Below are 13,075 nucleotides of genomic sequence, written 5' to 3' on the forward strand. Positions count from 1 at the left end.
TACATCCCCTGTGTTGTTCAGAATTTCACTTGAACAAGATGACATTTAGTTCTGTGTCTCTCGGGTGTCATTCAGTCACTCTGTGGTTTATTTCTGTGACTATGACTTTGTTATTTCGAGCCACTCACACTACTTATTGTTCATTTCATGTTTCTCTAATTTTGCTGTGACTTTACATGAGACACTTGTAGTCATGTTTGACCCTTGTATTTTTGTTAACTTAATAATCTTGTTTTGCACTTGGTTAAGTTCTGTACAGTTTATTTTACATCTTGGTTTGTGTTATCATCCTCACCCCGGTGAGCTGGGCTGTAACAACTCAAAAGTAAGTAGCAAAAAAAGTAAAAATGCAATACTAAAAAAAATAGAAAGGAAAAGTTATGAAAAAGGTTGGAGAATCTGTAACTGCACGAGTTGACACATCTGTGGTAATACAAGTCCTGATACAGCCCTTATGTTGTTTACTAAAAGGTTATTTCAAAGACAGCAGGATGGTTTTATTGAAGCATTATTATTATCTGAGTTCCAAACAATATTTCCATAGAACCATTTTACCATAGCTGCAGATCAGGGTGTGTAATGCTGTATAATACAACTGGGCACTGACCTCTGATCAGACAAGAACAGCCTTGTTCAACCCTCAGGATAATTATTAAATTATATGACAGGTAGTCTCTGCCTACTGAAAGGTTATTTTAGGATACGTCAAGTAATTATGTAAAATGAATGTTAATTAGCGAAACAAAGAAACATAAACAGGATTAATAAATAAATAAATAAATGAAAACAGCATGATTTATTTATTAATTTATTTGGTAATGAAAAATTGCCATGGAAGTTCACAGCTGTTGTCATGTACTTCCTGGTACAGAACCAATGACAGCATCGGAAAAGGGTCACGTGTTCAGGCAGCGCCGTCAGCGTGCTGCTCTTTAGACCAGAGTTTGACGGTGCTGGTGAGTGATCAAAAACATGTTGGTTTAACTCTTTGATCAAAACATATAGTTAGTTGCCAATGTTTTGCTGTTTATATGAAATAATACTACTATGAATTCCGATATTGCGCCTGGAAGTTTGCATTTTTGCACTATACAACACCAGACCACTTGCTTATGTAACTTCAGTTTTGTTACAGTTTAAGATCAATAGACAGCGACACTGATTAAACTTTGTCTACTCAGCTATTCTTACCACGTGCCCACATTCATTAGCCTACATACTTCCTTAATTTCTTGCATTTTGGTTGCTGATTCTTCTCCGCCATGACTCTGTGGCTTTTTTAGTGTTTATAATGCCTCTATAAATGTTGCAGTGATTTTTACTCAATTTGTTAATGTTCCACTTGCAAATGATGTAGGCTGATGATGATTTAATGCTCATTTGTTTCTCCTTCTTCCCAGGGGAGAGGGACCATGGGCCGCCTAGATGGAAAAGTAATTGTGTTGTCTGCAGCAGCACAGGGGATTGGACGTGCCTCTGCAATAGTAAATGCTTTATAATATAATTTTGTATAATATTACATTAGGCTACTAGCAGCTCATTTATTGCTGATATTACACATGGCCCTAAAATTGGCAGATTTTGTATCTGTCAGATAACACTTAAAAAACTAATTTGTAAGTATTGATTGAGGAATTGATATAACCACTGTTTGAAAAGGAGGAGCAAAGGAAACACCTGACGCCCTCCTTACTAGGCTAGATGGGTTTATAATGTGTTGTGTTTGCAGAATTATTCTTTTCTCTCTTTGTTTTAACAGTGATTTATTGATTTATTGATAATATATTGCACTTGCACAACTTGACAGGCTTTTGCTAAGGAAGGTGCCCAGGTCATAGCAACAGATATTAACGGAGAGAAACTGAAAGAGCTGGATGGAATACCAGGTAAAGTATCTGGTGGTGTTATAGTGTCGTCTGCTGGGCAACCAAAGTACTGCATTTATTTCATTATAGGCAAAGTTTCCTCATGCTTCCCATTCACCCTATATACTGCATAATACTATTACATACATACAGCACGTCTCCTTTATTTAAACCACAAAAGAGAGAGGGAGAAAACTAAAACCTACAACTCGAATTATTAATTTGAATTAAAAATTTGTTAAAGGGATTCGGACCAAGATTGTGGATGTTACAAAGAAAGACCAAGTTGAAGCCTTGGCAAAGGAACATGACCATGTAGATGTGTTATTCAATGTGGCTGGGTGTGTATAGTTTTATAATAATTATTGTTATTATTATTATTATTATTGTTTTTCTATTATAATAATCATTTGTTGAGTTTCCTGTGATTACTATTCTCAGGTTTGTTCACCATGGCTCTATTTTGGATTGTGAAGAAGCTGACTGGGACTTTACAATGGATGTAAATGTGAAAAGCATGTATCTCATGTGCAAAGCTTTTCTACCTAAGGTATATTTAGTATAATTTTTTTTCACACTTCTGGTGTGATATGTGTTAAAGTTAACTTTTAAAATCCAGCGCTGCTACTCAGTTACTGCCATAAATGTTCAGATCAGCAGACTAGCAAACCGAAGTGTGCACTAGGGCATCACAGATAAAAACTACTCCTCAGATCAATACTATTGTGGTGCAACACTTTACAGCATTAATCTGTCTGTAAATTGCAAATGGTTGTATTCTAGAGAGAGTAAGCAACCCCCATATAGACCAATAATACTGGCCAACTAATAGCTCTGTTTTACATAACACTAGAATTAGGATGAAGTGACATATGCTTTTAATTAGTTGCCATCCATTGTCCTCTTGGATTACCTGTTTCAGTTAGACATTATGAGTGGTGACCGTTCACCAACTAATCCAGTCTCTAATCTAAGCCTCAAGACAGCAAAACCAACAGCACAGAGTGAGAAAATTAGAACGGCGAGGCATGGCATTATGAACCCATATAGCTCAAGTGCTGAAGGTATGAGAGATAACCTAAAAATAGCCCACATGCAATTAACATTAGTGTGTTACTCTAATACACTAATAAACACTATTAACTTCCCAAAATTTTGATGAAGAAATGTGCTGCTCAGTGTATAGCCCCAATTTATTTCTGTGTGAAATGCCCTGTTTCTTTCTTTTATAGATGTTGGAAAAGAAGTCAGGAAACATCATTAATATGGCATCAGTGGCATCAAGCATAAAAGGTCACTAGGTCACTATTGTCTTGTTCTTATGTTCATGTTCAGCAGCATTAAGTTGTAGAAGTATGAGCATGCTCATTGTAATCCTCTTATCTCAGATAACTGCCTGTTGTCTATGTGTGACTGACATATGTTCCCTCTGCACAGGTGTTGTTAACCGGTGTGTGTATAGTACCTCTAAGGCCGCCGTCATAGGCTTCACCAAGTCCATAGCTGCTGACTTTATTGAGCAAGGCATACGTTGCAATTGTGTGTGTCCTGGTAGGTGTAACTCTTCCCCATAGAAAAACATTGCACATTTTAAAAAGAATCCAGATATGAGATTTGAACAATAAAAAAAGCACTTTTAAGTTTAAACTGACTTTCTTACAAAGTACTATAACTGAAATGCCTAAATAATTATTGTTTAGGTACTGTTGACACTCCATCACTGAGGGGAAGGATCCAGGCTCAACCTGACCCTGAACAGGTACTGGGTATTTGATAACAGTTATTCTAAAAGCTGCAATACTGAAAAATATATAACATATTTACAGGCATACAAGGACTTTATGGCAAGACAGAAAACTGGCAGAATGTGCACAGCTGAGGAAGTTGCATACTTGTGTGTCTACTTGGCGTCTGATGAGGTGACATATTTTTTGTGTTATTGACCACACTGTTACACTATCCAACACCCAGTGATAAAAGAGTACTGCAGATTTGTACTCAAGTTCAAGTACAGCTTCATGGTTAAAAAACAAACTCAATTACAAGTACAAATACTGTTTCCAAATTGTAGGTTACTTAGGTAAAAGATAAAAGTACACATGAAAAATACTTGGAATACTACTTACTAGTCACTTTTTAACAGATTTTTAGCACCATTATGATCAGTATTTTACATAGATTAAACAGTACCAACGCTGAATTTGGTCATTTTGAACCTAAAATCTGCATATTCTCTGAGCTCTGTCTAATCAGAGCTCAGAGAATGTGTGTGTTTGGGTTTAGAAAGGAGCAGATAACAGCAGTAGATTGTGAGGCAGCCGTGGATTGGGACGACTGGAACTTGAGCTGTACTCACTAATCAGATGATTTTAAATGTAGGCCTAAATAATTACAATTACATGGTTAGAATTATACTCAATTACAAGTACAGAATTAAAAATCAACTTAAAAGTGTAATTTCTTAAAAAAATCTACTCGATTACAGCAATGTGAGTATTTGTAATCAATAATTTATTTGTAATTTATATGCGAACACCAAATATATTACACAGTAGGCCTATGAATATCCACTACACACACTTACATTGTAATACACATAACAATGACCTTTTTCTCTAATAACCCAACTCTTGTCTCTACAGTCTGCTTATGTGACAGGAACCGAACATATTATTGATGGTGGATGGAGACTTTAAGAAATCACTGTTTGCCTTGGCAGCTGTGGGTGCTTTTGTGTCCTTTGTCAGGAATAAAATGCATACAATTTAAATAAATAAAATTCAATACTTTTGTTTAGTGGTGTTTATTTAAAATAATCTCTGCTGCTATTGTTTATTTATACAATAAGACGTGTTAGTTGGAGCTGCTGAAGTTTTAATACAGCCCCTCTCTGCAAACACTTGTTAAAGTGGTGCCTGGCCATCACTAATCCGCCTTATTCCCATTGACCAGCTGGTGAAGGTTTTCTGCCATAACTCAGCCGGGGAGCGTGCGCCGGACGCCAGCGACAATGTTCTTCAAGTTTGGAGGTGAGGTACATTATTATTTTTCACTAGTTTTGTTCGCAACTATGGGACTTCTCTAAAGGCTAGTAGGGAGTTTAGCTAACACACTAGCTTTTCAAACGATTTGAAATGCACACACTTTATACACTAGACCAGACATGTACAATCTTTTTCCTCTAGTGAGCAACATTTAAAAAACGAATATGTCAAAGAACTGTTCATTTTAGCGTTCACAAGAAACTGAGGAAGTAGAAAAGCTATGGCAAGCTTTAGACTGTGTACAGTTAAGATGCCTATAACATATAAACCATGATCTATTTATTAGTGCACAAGTTAGGCATCAAAATTACACTTTTACAATGGTAATTAATCAGATTTTAGTTATTAAGCTTGATAAATATAATTCAGAAATCCTTTGGCGAGCTATTTGGAAGAGGTGGAGAGCTGCTGGTAGCGCCCAAGCTACAGGTTGGAGACCCCTGCACTAGACCAATGGCAAAAGGTAGATCCGTGCTTCCAGCCAATAACATCTGAGTCTAGTGTAAATAACCTACGGTGTTGTGTCACTGGAGCTCGGTGCTGTGGGTGTGCAGGCGGCTGCAGAGAGGCGTGCGGCTGCTGCTGCTGCAAACAAGCTACTGTTTATTATGCTACCATGCTACACGTGCAATACAGCTGATTTTACTCACGGCAACTCCCTTATTCAGAGTTTCAAAGGGACCTATCGTCTTGCAAAGTAGGTCCAATCATCAAAATATGGCATTTTAACCACAGGCTTCTTCCTAACATCTATTTTAACCCACTTTAGCTAACGTTAGCACCGGTGCCATATGGCAGAGCTGTAAGCATTGATTAGTGCGGTCCTTCAAAATTGGATTAACAAGCGGCTGTTGCAATAAGCCACTGTCAAAACATTGTAGTAACGTCCTCAAAGAGGTAATAGATAATTTATGACAACATGTCAGTGACCGCAAATAATCGTATAATTTGATGCAACATTTCTGTTACATCAAAATTGTTAGCTACTGTAGTATTTTGATATAACTAAGCTTGAACGAATACCATTACCAAAAGCACCTCAGAAAATGTTTAGTCCTCTGAGAACCACCAGATCTAAACCAGATCTACACCAGGTCTAAACTAGGACTAAACCAGATCTAAAATAGGACTACACCATTACTGCAGAAGTCTAAGTCTAAACAAGGACTAACCCAAAGGAGGAGAACAATGTGGAAAAAACTTACTTTGAATTAAGTCAACACTGGATATAAAGGGGTCTCCACATAGCGTAAGGACATGTTGGCATCCCTCCAATAGTAGGCTATTCGTACCACAGTTTGAGAACTGCTGAACCATATATTTTCCTTTGATAAGGTCTGCTGTGTGAATGAACAAAGGTTAAGGCAGGACACAATTTGAAGAGACAGCCCTCCATGGCCAACTCCTCCCACTGGATTCATGTACTGGATTAATGAGAGAAGTGAAGTGAGTGGACCTGAAATTCTGTAGCAAACTGCCATGGAGGAGAATGAAGCTAAACCCCCGAGTCCTGAACCTGCACCTGCACCACCCAGTCCTGCCCCCAGCAGAGCTCCCAGTCCTGCACCTAGCCCTCTGCTGGAGAAACTCGCCTCTGCAGCCAACCATGTCGAGGTAAGCTCTGTTGTGATGTGTTATCATTTTTGAACATGTATGGTCTTTACTAAGATATTATTCTACCCGAGATTCCAGGGCCAGTCACTGATTTAGACTTGATTGTTACTGTTTGCAGCATTTAAATGTGAATCAGATCCAGGTGGTTGTTCGGCGCTGTTCAACTCCAAATGTCACAGAGGAGACCACTTACTTCATTCCCCGTAACCCGGTGGTTGACGCTGGCACCAACACGGACCCACCAGTAGTCTGTTGCCCTTTACTGCACAGATTTTGTCCCTGTCCACCAAGTGGGCTCTGGGCATCTCTTGTTACCAAAGGTCTGTTTTCTTTAAAAAAAATAAAATAAAAATTGTACATTTTCTGAAATAATTATTGCCAAAGTGTATAATATGAGTTGTATGTGTATTTTTTGCAGTACTTTTGGCTGGTGTTCTGTTTGGAGTTGTTTGGTCTATCACAGAAGAAGAATGTCTCCCAGAAGGGAACCTGTTTGGCATTACTATCATCTTCCTCTGTGCCCTAATAGGAGGCAAATTAGTTGAACTTATACGTCTTCCAGGCCTCCCACCGTTCCCCCCTCTGCTAGGTATGATATAATGTTTACAGTAAAGGCTAAAACTAGTAATAGTTTTAACGATGTAATCCTTCACATTTCAAACATGTTTATACTAGTATACAAACTAATCTAGTGGACTCTCATAAATTGTTGTATTATGATATGACATTTGAGATATGAGATAGATAATAAGTAATCCAAGAAGTCTGGACCACTTCAGAATCCTAAACCAAGTAGGAGTGGGATGAAACAAAATGTTCACAAGACAAGACGACACACGAGATAGGGTCCACGGGAACGAGACGAGATTTTGAAATAATTTACAATAATCTGATCTTGTTATAAAAATAACCAAATTAAATAATTTTCATCCTATACAAGGCCTATTTAAACACCTTTGTAAATCCCCACATGGATCACTACTTATTTTTTATAATATACTTAATATACAATATGTCTGTTACACTTCATTTTTATTATTTAAATGATTGGACTAAAACTGGACCTACTCCTCTGTCGCTCCAGCTCCTGTCCCTTCTGCTGCTCTTTTACGAGCAGGTGACCAGGGACTCAGGACGCGCTTCTCTCTCCTTTTTTTGCTTTAAACTAAGTTATGGATGAAGAAGGCTTAAATATTTCTTAGTGGATCTTTTTCAAACAATGGTTAAATGAGGAAACACACTGCATTTTCTGCGCTGTTCACGGGTAAATTAGACGCGCGTATATTTCATAAAAATTTTAGCGATCTTCTTGTACAAACTTTAGCACTGATTGTTTTCGTTAATATTGGTCCTATCACCACAAAATAAAAAACTGGGGCAAAGTTTATAGTGTTCTTTGTCTGAATATGTGAGCTACAAGTCTCTGTGCATGAGTCTTTCAGCTAGAGCTGCTCAAATATACTCAGAGTTTGAGTGAGGCACGTAACCCTTTCATACCTGTGTCAGATGTAAAGACAATGGATAAAATTTCGCACATTGATCTCGTGAGATCTTGTCCCATCCCTACAACCAAGGTAAATGCTTAAACGTGCATTGTGTAACTTCTGTATAACTTGGGTCTGTCACCTACTTGTTTCTATGGATCTGTCATTGCTCTGCCTAGAATGTTTTAAAGTCTGGCATTAAACAGCTTTATCTTACATTTATTAAATTACAGGTGTTTTTTTTTTAGCTCAAAATACCAAGAAAAACAAACATTCTGACTAAGAGAGCGGGGTTGCCTCTTCACAGATCTGACCTGTCACTTAGTCTGATTTTGTCTCCATGATGAAATCATGTTTTAATGCCATACTGTGAAACATTTCAGACAAAGCAATAGCATCTCCTTGAAGAAAAGTATTCGATAGATCCTCCACCAGAAAAGTTACACAATGCACCTTTAACTCAAGAGTTTGAGCTGCAAATGTCAGCTGCACTTTCTCAATCCCATACTGAGTGTTCCCATCTCATATGTCGAATCAAAACAGCACTTCTACTTTATTAGCAGCATGTTGTCTAGAGCTCAGCGAAAGGGAAACCTCAAGAATAAATGTATCTCAGTAAAAGAATCATGTTTCTCCCCCTGTATGCTATAGGTATGTTGCTGATGGGTTTTTTGCTGAGAAACATCCCAGTTGTAACACAAGCGGTACATGTGAACTACAAATGGTCAGCTGCATTAAGGAATATTGCTCTGGCTGTGATCCTTGCCAGAGCAGGTCTGGGCCTGGATCCATTGGTAAATGATTGTAATATTGTATTGTTGTATTTACATTACTTCCTGGGATCTGTAATTCTTGATTTGTGTCCTCATAGGCATTGAAGAAGCTGAAGTCGGTTTGTCTGAGGGTATCAGTAGGTCCCTGTATGATTGAGGCTTGCACCATTGCACTGGTTTCTCACTTCCTCATGGGTCTGCCCTGGGTGTGGGGCTTCATACTTGGGTAAGTTAAACACAGAATGACCTTTTCCATCACCATTATATGATTATATTTTAATAAAATCTCTTTTACTTTGTAGGTTTGTGCTTGGTGCTGTGTCTCCAGCTGTGGTTGTACCCTCCATGTTGCTGCTACAGAAGGAGGGATATGGTGTGGAACAAGGCATTCCCACTTTGCTGATGGCTGCTGGCAGTTTTGATGACATTCTTGCTATCACTGGCTTTACAACATGCTTGGGCATGGCCTTTGCCACAGGTAAACTATATTGCCATGTCTGAAAAAGATAAAGAAAGTGCTGAATCTGTGTCCCAAATTGACATTATCTGCAGGGGAGTGACTATTACGCTCTATAATCAGGGCTTGACAGCAACAGAAAATGTAATATTTAGTTACCTTTTTTTTTGCTGCCATTACTGTGAAGCCCTGACTCTAACATTCTCTGTAATGCATGCATTAATTTATAATCTAATTTGTGACTCAAGATGTGACTCATAATGGCATGAGATAACAAGTTGGCACCCACTGCTCTACAGTCTCATTTTAATATTGTCAAATGGCTATGTGTCACACATACTAAAATGTTTGTTTTGTAGTTTTTTATGGAGTCCACCAGAAGCATTTACGCTATTTCTGTCTATAATCAGTAATATAATCACTGAGTCTTTCTAAATGAATCATCTGGTGTTTGTGTGTTGCTGTGTTTAGGCTCTACCTGGTACAACCTGCTCAGAGGTGTTTTGGAGGTGGCTGGTGGGACTGTCGCTGGAATTCTCCTTGGGTTTCTTATCCAGTATTTCCCCAGTGTTGACCAGGTAAATCCCTCAGCTCTGCTTCAACAGTCTGTTTGACTGGTCGCTTTGAAATATTGTAATGTAATTGTAATGTAATGTTTGCAATTTTGCCTGTTTCTGCAATGGTTTCCTAGAAACACTTGGTGATGAAGCGGTCGTTTCTGGTTCTGGGACTGTCTATCTTCTCCGTGTTTGGCAGCGCTGTGGCTGGTTTTCCTGGCTCTGGAGGACTCTGCACACTGGTGCTGGCATTCCTTGCAGGCATTGGCTGGGGGGCACCAAAGGTGAAGTTTTGGAGTTTTTGCATTTGTTCCTGCCCCAAGCAACTAACAGATAATGCATGTGTGTACTCAGGCTCGTGTGGAGGAAGTTGTCAGTTGGGTGTGGGATGTCTTCCAGCCTTTACTGTTTGGACTCATTGGAGCAGAAATACGGATCGCAGCACTGGAGGGACATGCAGTAGGTGAGACCATGCACACATAAATGTGAACTGAATATATATAAATAACTAAATGTAAACTCAAACTAGAAGGAGGAGGATTTGAGGGTAAAAATTTATCATCATGGAGATCAATGTAATAGTTTGGTGATAATATTACTGTGATTCAGTGCTTCTGTTTAATGCTACTCTATGCTCAAATACTTTTCACCACTCACTCTTCTTATTAGTCAACCTCTGTTAGGCTCTGAGTAACAATTGAATTTAACCAATCACAGTGAAATGTCACAAGAAGAAGATACCTGCAGCATTTTATGACAATATAAAACCACATGTACAGGTGTAGTGTATATGGATATAGGAAGGTTGGTAAACCAGACATTTTGTACAATGCCTGGTGCTTTTAGAGGCACTAGAGGCAAAGTAAATAAAACATCTACTTTGCCTCTACAAGTCAGACTTTTTCTGACTGGTAGGTTTTATTGTTGGATTTTATAAAAAAAAAAAAATAAAATAAAATAAAAAAATCTTTAAAAAAAAAAAGTCATAAACAATTGCTAAAACGTGCAGGTAACAGTCAGAGAATAGGAGCAAGCTGATTTGTCAGTGAAATAAAGAAATGATTCTCAGACTTGCCTAAAGGATGTCTGGTATTCGATAGAAGGCATAGGCAAAGTAGAGGATATTGATAATTTTCTACTTTGCCAGTTCTATAGAACCCCTGGACGTTCTGCAGAATGCCTGATTTCCTTATTTGCATGTAACATAGTAACATAGCTCTTGCCAGACAGGTATGTGTTACCCTCTGAACTGAGTTCTACACATCAATCTGGGATGGCACTGGCTGAAGCTGCACTATCATGCAAATATTTCAGCTGGAACTGAACAAGATGTATTGTGTTTGTGAACTCACAAAAAAGAATTCATCTTGGTGGCAAGGCTAGTAACATAAACAAATCATGATCCCTTCCCTACCCCTTATGCAAGTCACTTCTCATAAATACATCCAATTACAAATTATAAATGACACTACAATGTCTCTCATATATAAAACTGGGCTTGTTCCTGGCCAAACTCCTGGCTGCGTAACCATAGGCAACAATAAACAGTTGAGCGACCACACAGAGAGAGAAGACACACAGACTGTATACCAGACTTTTGACACTTGGCACTGTAACATTTGTGTCATCGCTGGCCTTTTCTGCTTTCTTTCTCTCTCCCGTTCTCTGGGGTATGTTAAAGAGTCAAAAGAGTCAAAGCCACGATAAAGACATCATGTTTTGGTGCTTGTTTCTCAAACTTTTATTTTTATACAGTGAAATAATCATAACAATAAAAATAATGCTGTATTGTTCTGTTGGTTAATGCAATAGTTAATTATTATTATTATTATACTTAGTTTTTTTTTTTTTTACACAGACTATGCTTTGACCCATTGAAAACCTCTAAAAACAATTGCTACATGTAGTATAGTGTATGTTGATCTACTAAAACATACCTCTGTTTATGTGTTTCAGGTCTTGGTATAGCCTCTCTACTCATTGCCTTGCTTGTCCGGATTCTCTTTACGTTTGTGTGTGTTCTGTGTGCTGGCTTTAACTTGAAAGAAAAGTTTTTCATAGCCCTTGCATGGATGCCAAAAGCCACAGTACAGGTAAGGGGAAACATGCACATTTACATTTTCTATGTAAATTCTGGTTTTAACTGAAAGAGGTTATCTTCAGGCAGCTATTGGATCCACAGCTTTGGATATGGCCAGGGCAAAAGGGGATGAACAGCTACAGAAGTATGGCATGGATGTACTGACTGTGGCTGTACTGGCCATCCTCTTTACAGCTCCTATTGGGGCTATTATCATTGGACTCTCTGGACCTCGCCTTCTACAGAAACCCAAAAACTCTTCCTGTGGTGAGCGAGTCAAACCCAATTTATCAGCATATGTCTTGGGTAAATATACATATAAATACAAACTTTCAGCTCAGTGTCCCCATCGGTAGTACTGCTGTAGTACTGCTAGCATGTAGGTTGCTTGCTGTAGACACGTGTTCATATGTCATAGAGTTTGGATATTTTTAGCTGAGCTTTGTTTTCCCTTGTTTTCAAATAGAGCAATTTGTTTTGTTTTTTTACCACTCATTGTACATAATGTGTTTATATTGAGAGACAAAATGCATATTTTTTCTGTCTTTCCCAAGGAACCGCAGCTGGAGTTGATGAGGAAGAGGAGACTCCTATTACATATGAAAGTACTCTCTGACGTAAAGGAGGACCAGGGACAATGTAGAATTTGATCCACATGAACCTGGGCTTTCGTCTTGCTACTAAACGTCTTCTGTATGCGCTATATGTGTGTCTCTGAAGGACACGTCACTCATGGTTTAATTTTAGGCCTTGGTGTTTTCCCGTCCACAGGCTGCAAACAAATGGCTGGCATTATAGTGTCATTACTGCCTGTACAGCAAACAAAAGTTTTATGTCCCAGTGTATTCAAATCCTCATTGAGACTTCATAATGGTTTACTTTTTGTACCACAAAATGATTAACTACAGTGTCATATTATACATGGGACTTGTGACTGCAGTGAGCTGTAGTAAAAACATGTCACATCAATAGCTTTACACTATACTTATGCTTATTTTTTTGTATTTAATTTTTACCTTTTGTTGTTTTGTATTGTGTGATAGTATAAAAAAACTCAGGAGAACAAATGGTTTGCACTGAAAGCTGCTCATATCTCAGTTATTGGTGTAAAATGGAACTACTTCTGCTCAGTGTATTGTTACTGTATTTGTGAAGATGAAGTGTGACTGGTAGATTTGAAATGTATGTTTTATATTTACAT

At 38.2% G+C, this 13,075-nt stretch overlaps 2 protein-coding genes across 6 annotated transcripts; both read left to right on the forward strand.

Annotated features, from left to right (window-relative positions):
• Positions 1 to 303: 303 nt before the first annotated feature.
• Positions 304 to 4,651, forward strand: bdh2 (3-hydroxybutyrate dehydrogenase, type 2). Of its 2 annotated transcripts, none has more exons than XM_055158069.1 (10): positions 304 to 325; positions 1,401 to 1,484; positions 1,808 to 1,886; positions 2,110 to 2,206; positions 2,307 to 2,415; positions 3,098 to 3,158; positions 3,303 to 3,416; positions 3,566 to 3,624; positions 3,692 to 3,784; positions 4,508 to 4,651. In XM_055158069.1, exons 2-10 carry the CDS (start codon positions 1,413 to 1,415, stop codon positions 4,559 to 4,561), a joined length of 738 nt encoding a protein of 245 aa, XP_055014044.1. In that variant the 5' UTR covers positions 304 to 325; positions 1,401 to 1,412; the 3' UTR covers positions 4,562 to 4,651. The 2 variants fall into 2 exon arrangements, with proteins under 2 accessions (XP_055014044.1, XP_020786255.1); XM_020930596.2 differs by lacking the exon at positions 304 to 325 and adding an exon at positions 878 to 956.
• Positions 4,652 to 4,762: 111 nt separating this feature from the next.
• Positions 4,763 to 13,065, forward strand: si:dkey-162b23.4 (sodium/hydrogen exchanger 9B2). 4 transcript variants are annotated; one of them, XM_055158066.1, is made up of 12 exons: positions 4,763 to 4,894; positions 6,245 to 6,523; positions 6,642 to 6,843; positions 6,942 to 7,112; positions 8,659 to 8,801; positions 8,879 to 9,006; positions 9,083 to 9,258; positions 9,709 to 9,815; positions 9,929 to 10,078; positions 10,149 to 10,257; positions 11,751 to 11,887; positions 11,958 to 12,272. In XM_055158066.1, the coding sequence occupies exons 2-12, from the start codon at positions 6,389 to 6,391 to the stop codon at positions 12,228 to 12,230; spliced, it is 1,731 nt and encodes a 576-aa protein (XP_055014041.1). In that variant the 5' UTR covers positions 4,763 to 4,894; positions 6,245 to 6,388; the 3' UTR covers positions 12,231 to 12,272. The 4 variants fall into 4 exon arrangements, with proteins under 4 accessions (XP_055014041.1, XP_055014043.1, XP_055014042.1 ...); XM_055158068.1 differs by lacking the exon at positions 4,763 to 4,894 and adding an exon at positions 12,429 to 13,065 and having other exon boundaries at positions 5,385 to 6,523; positions 11,958 to 12,180; XM_055158067.1 differs by lacking the exon at positions 4,763 to 4,894 and adding an exon at positions 12,429 to 13,064 and having other exon boundaries at positions 5,385 to 6,523; positions 11,958 to 12,141.
• The last annotated feature ends 10 nt before the right edge of the window (positions 13,066 to 13,075 follow it).

This window comes from Boleophthalmus pectinirostris, unplaced genomic scaffold (assembly GCF_026225935.1).
Source record: "Boleophthalmus pectinirostris isolate CB_2022bp ecotype Guang Dong unplaced genomic scaffold, ASM2622593v1 HiC_scaffold_22, whole genome shotgun sequence".
Lineage (NCBI taxonomy): Eukaryota > Metazoa > Chordata > Actinopteri > Gobiiformes > Gobiidae > Boleophthalmus > Boleophthalmus pectinirostris.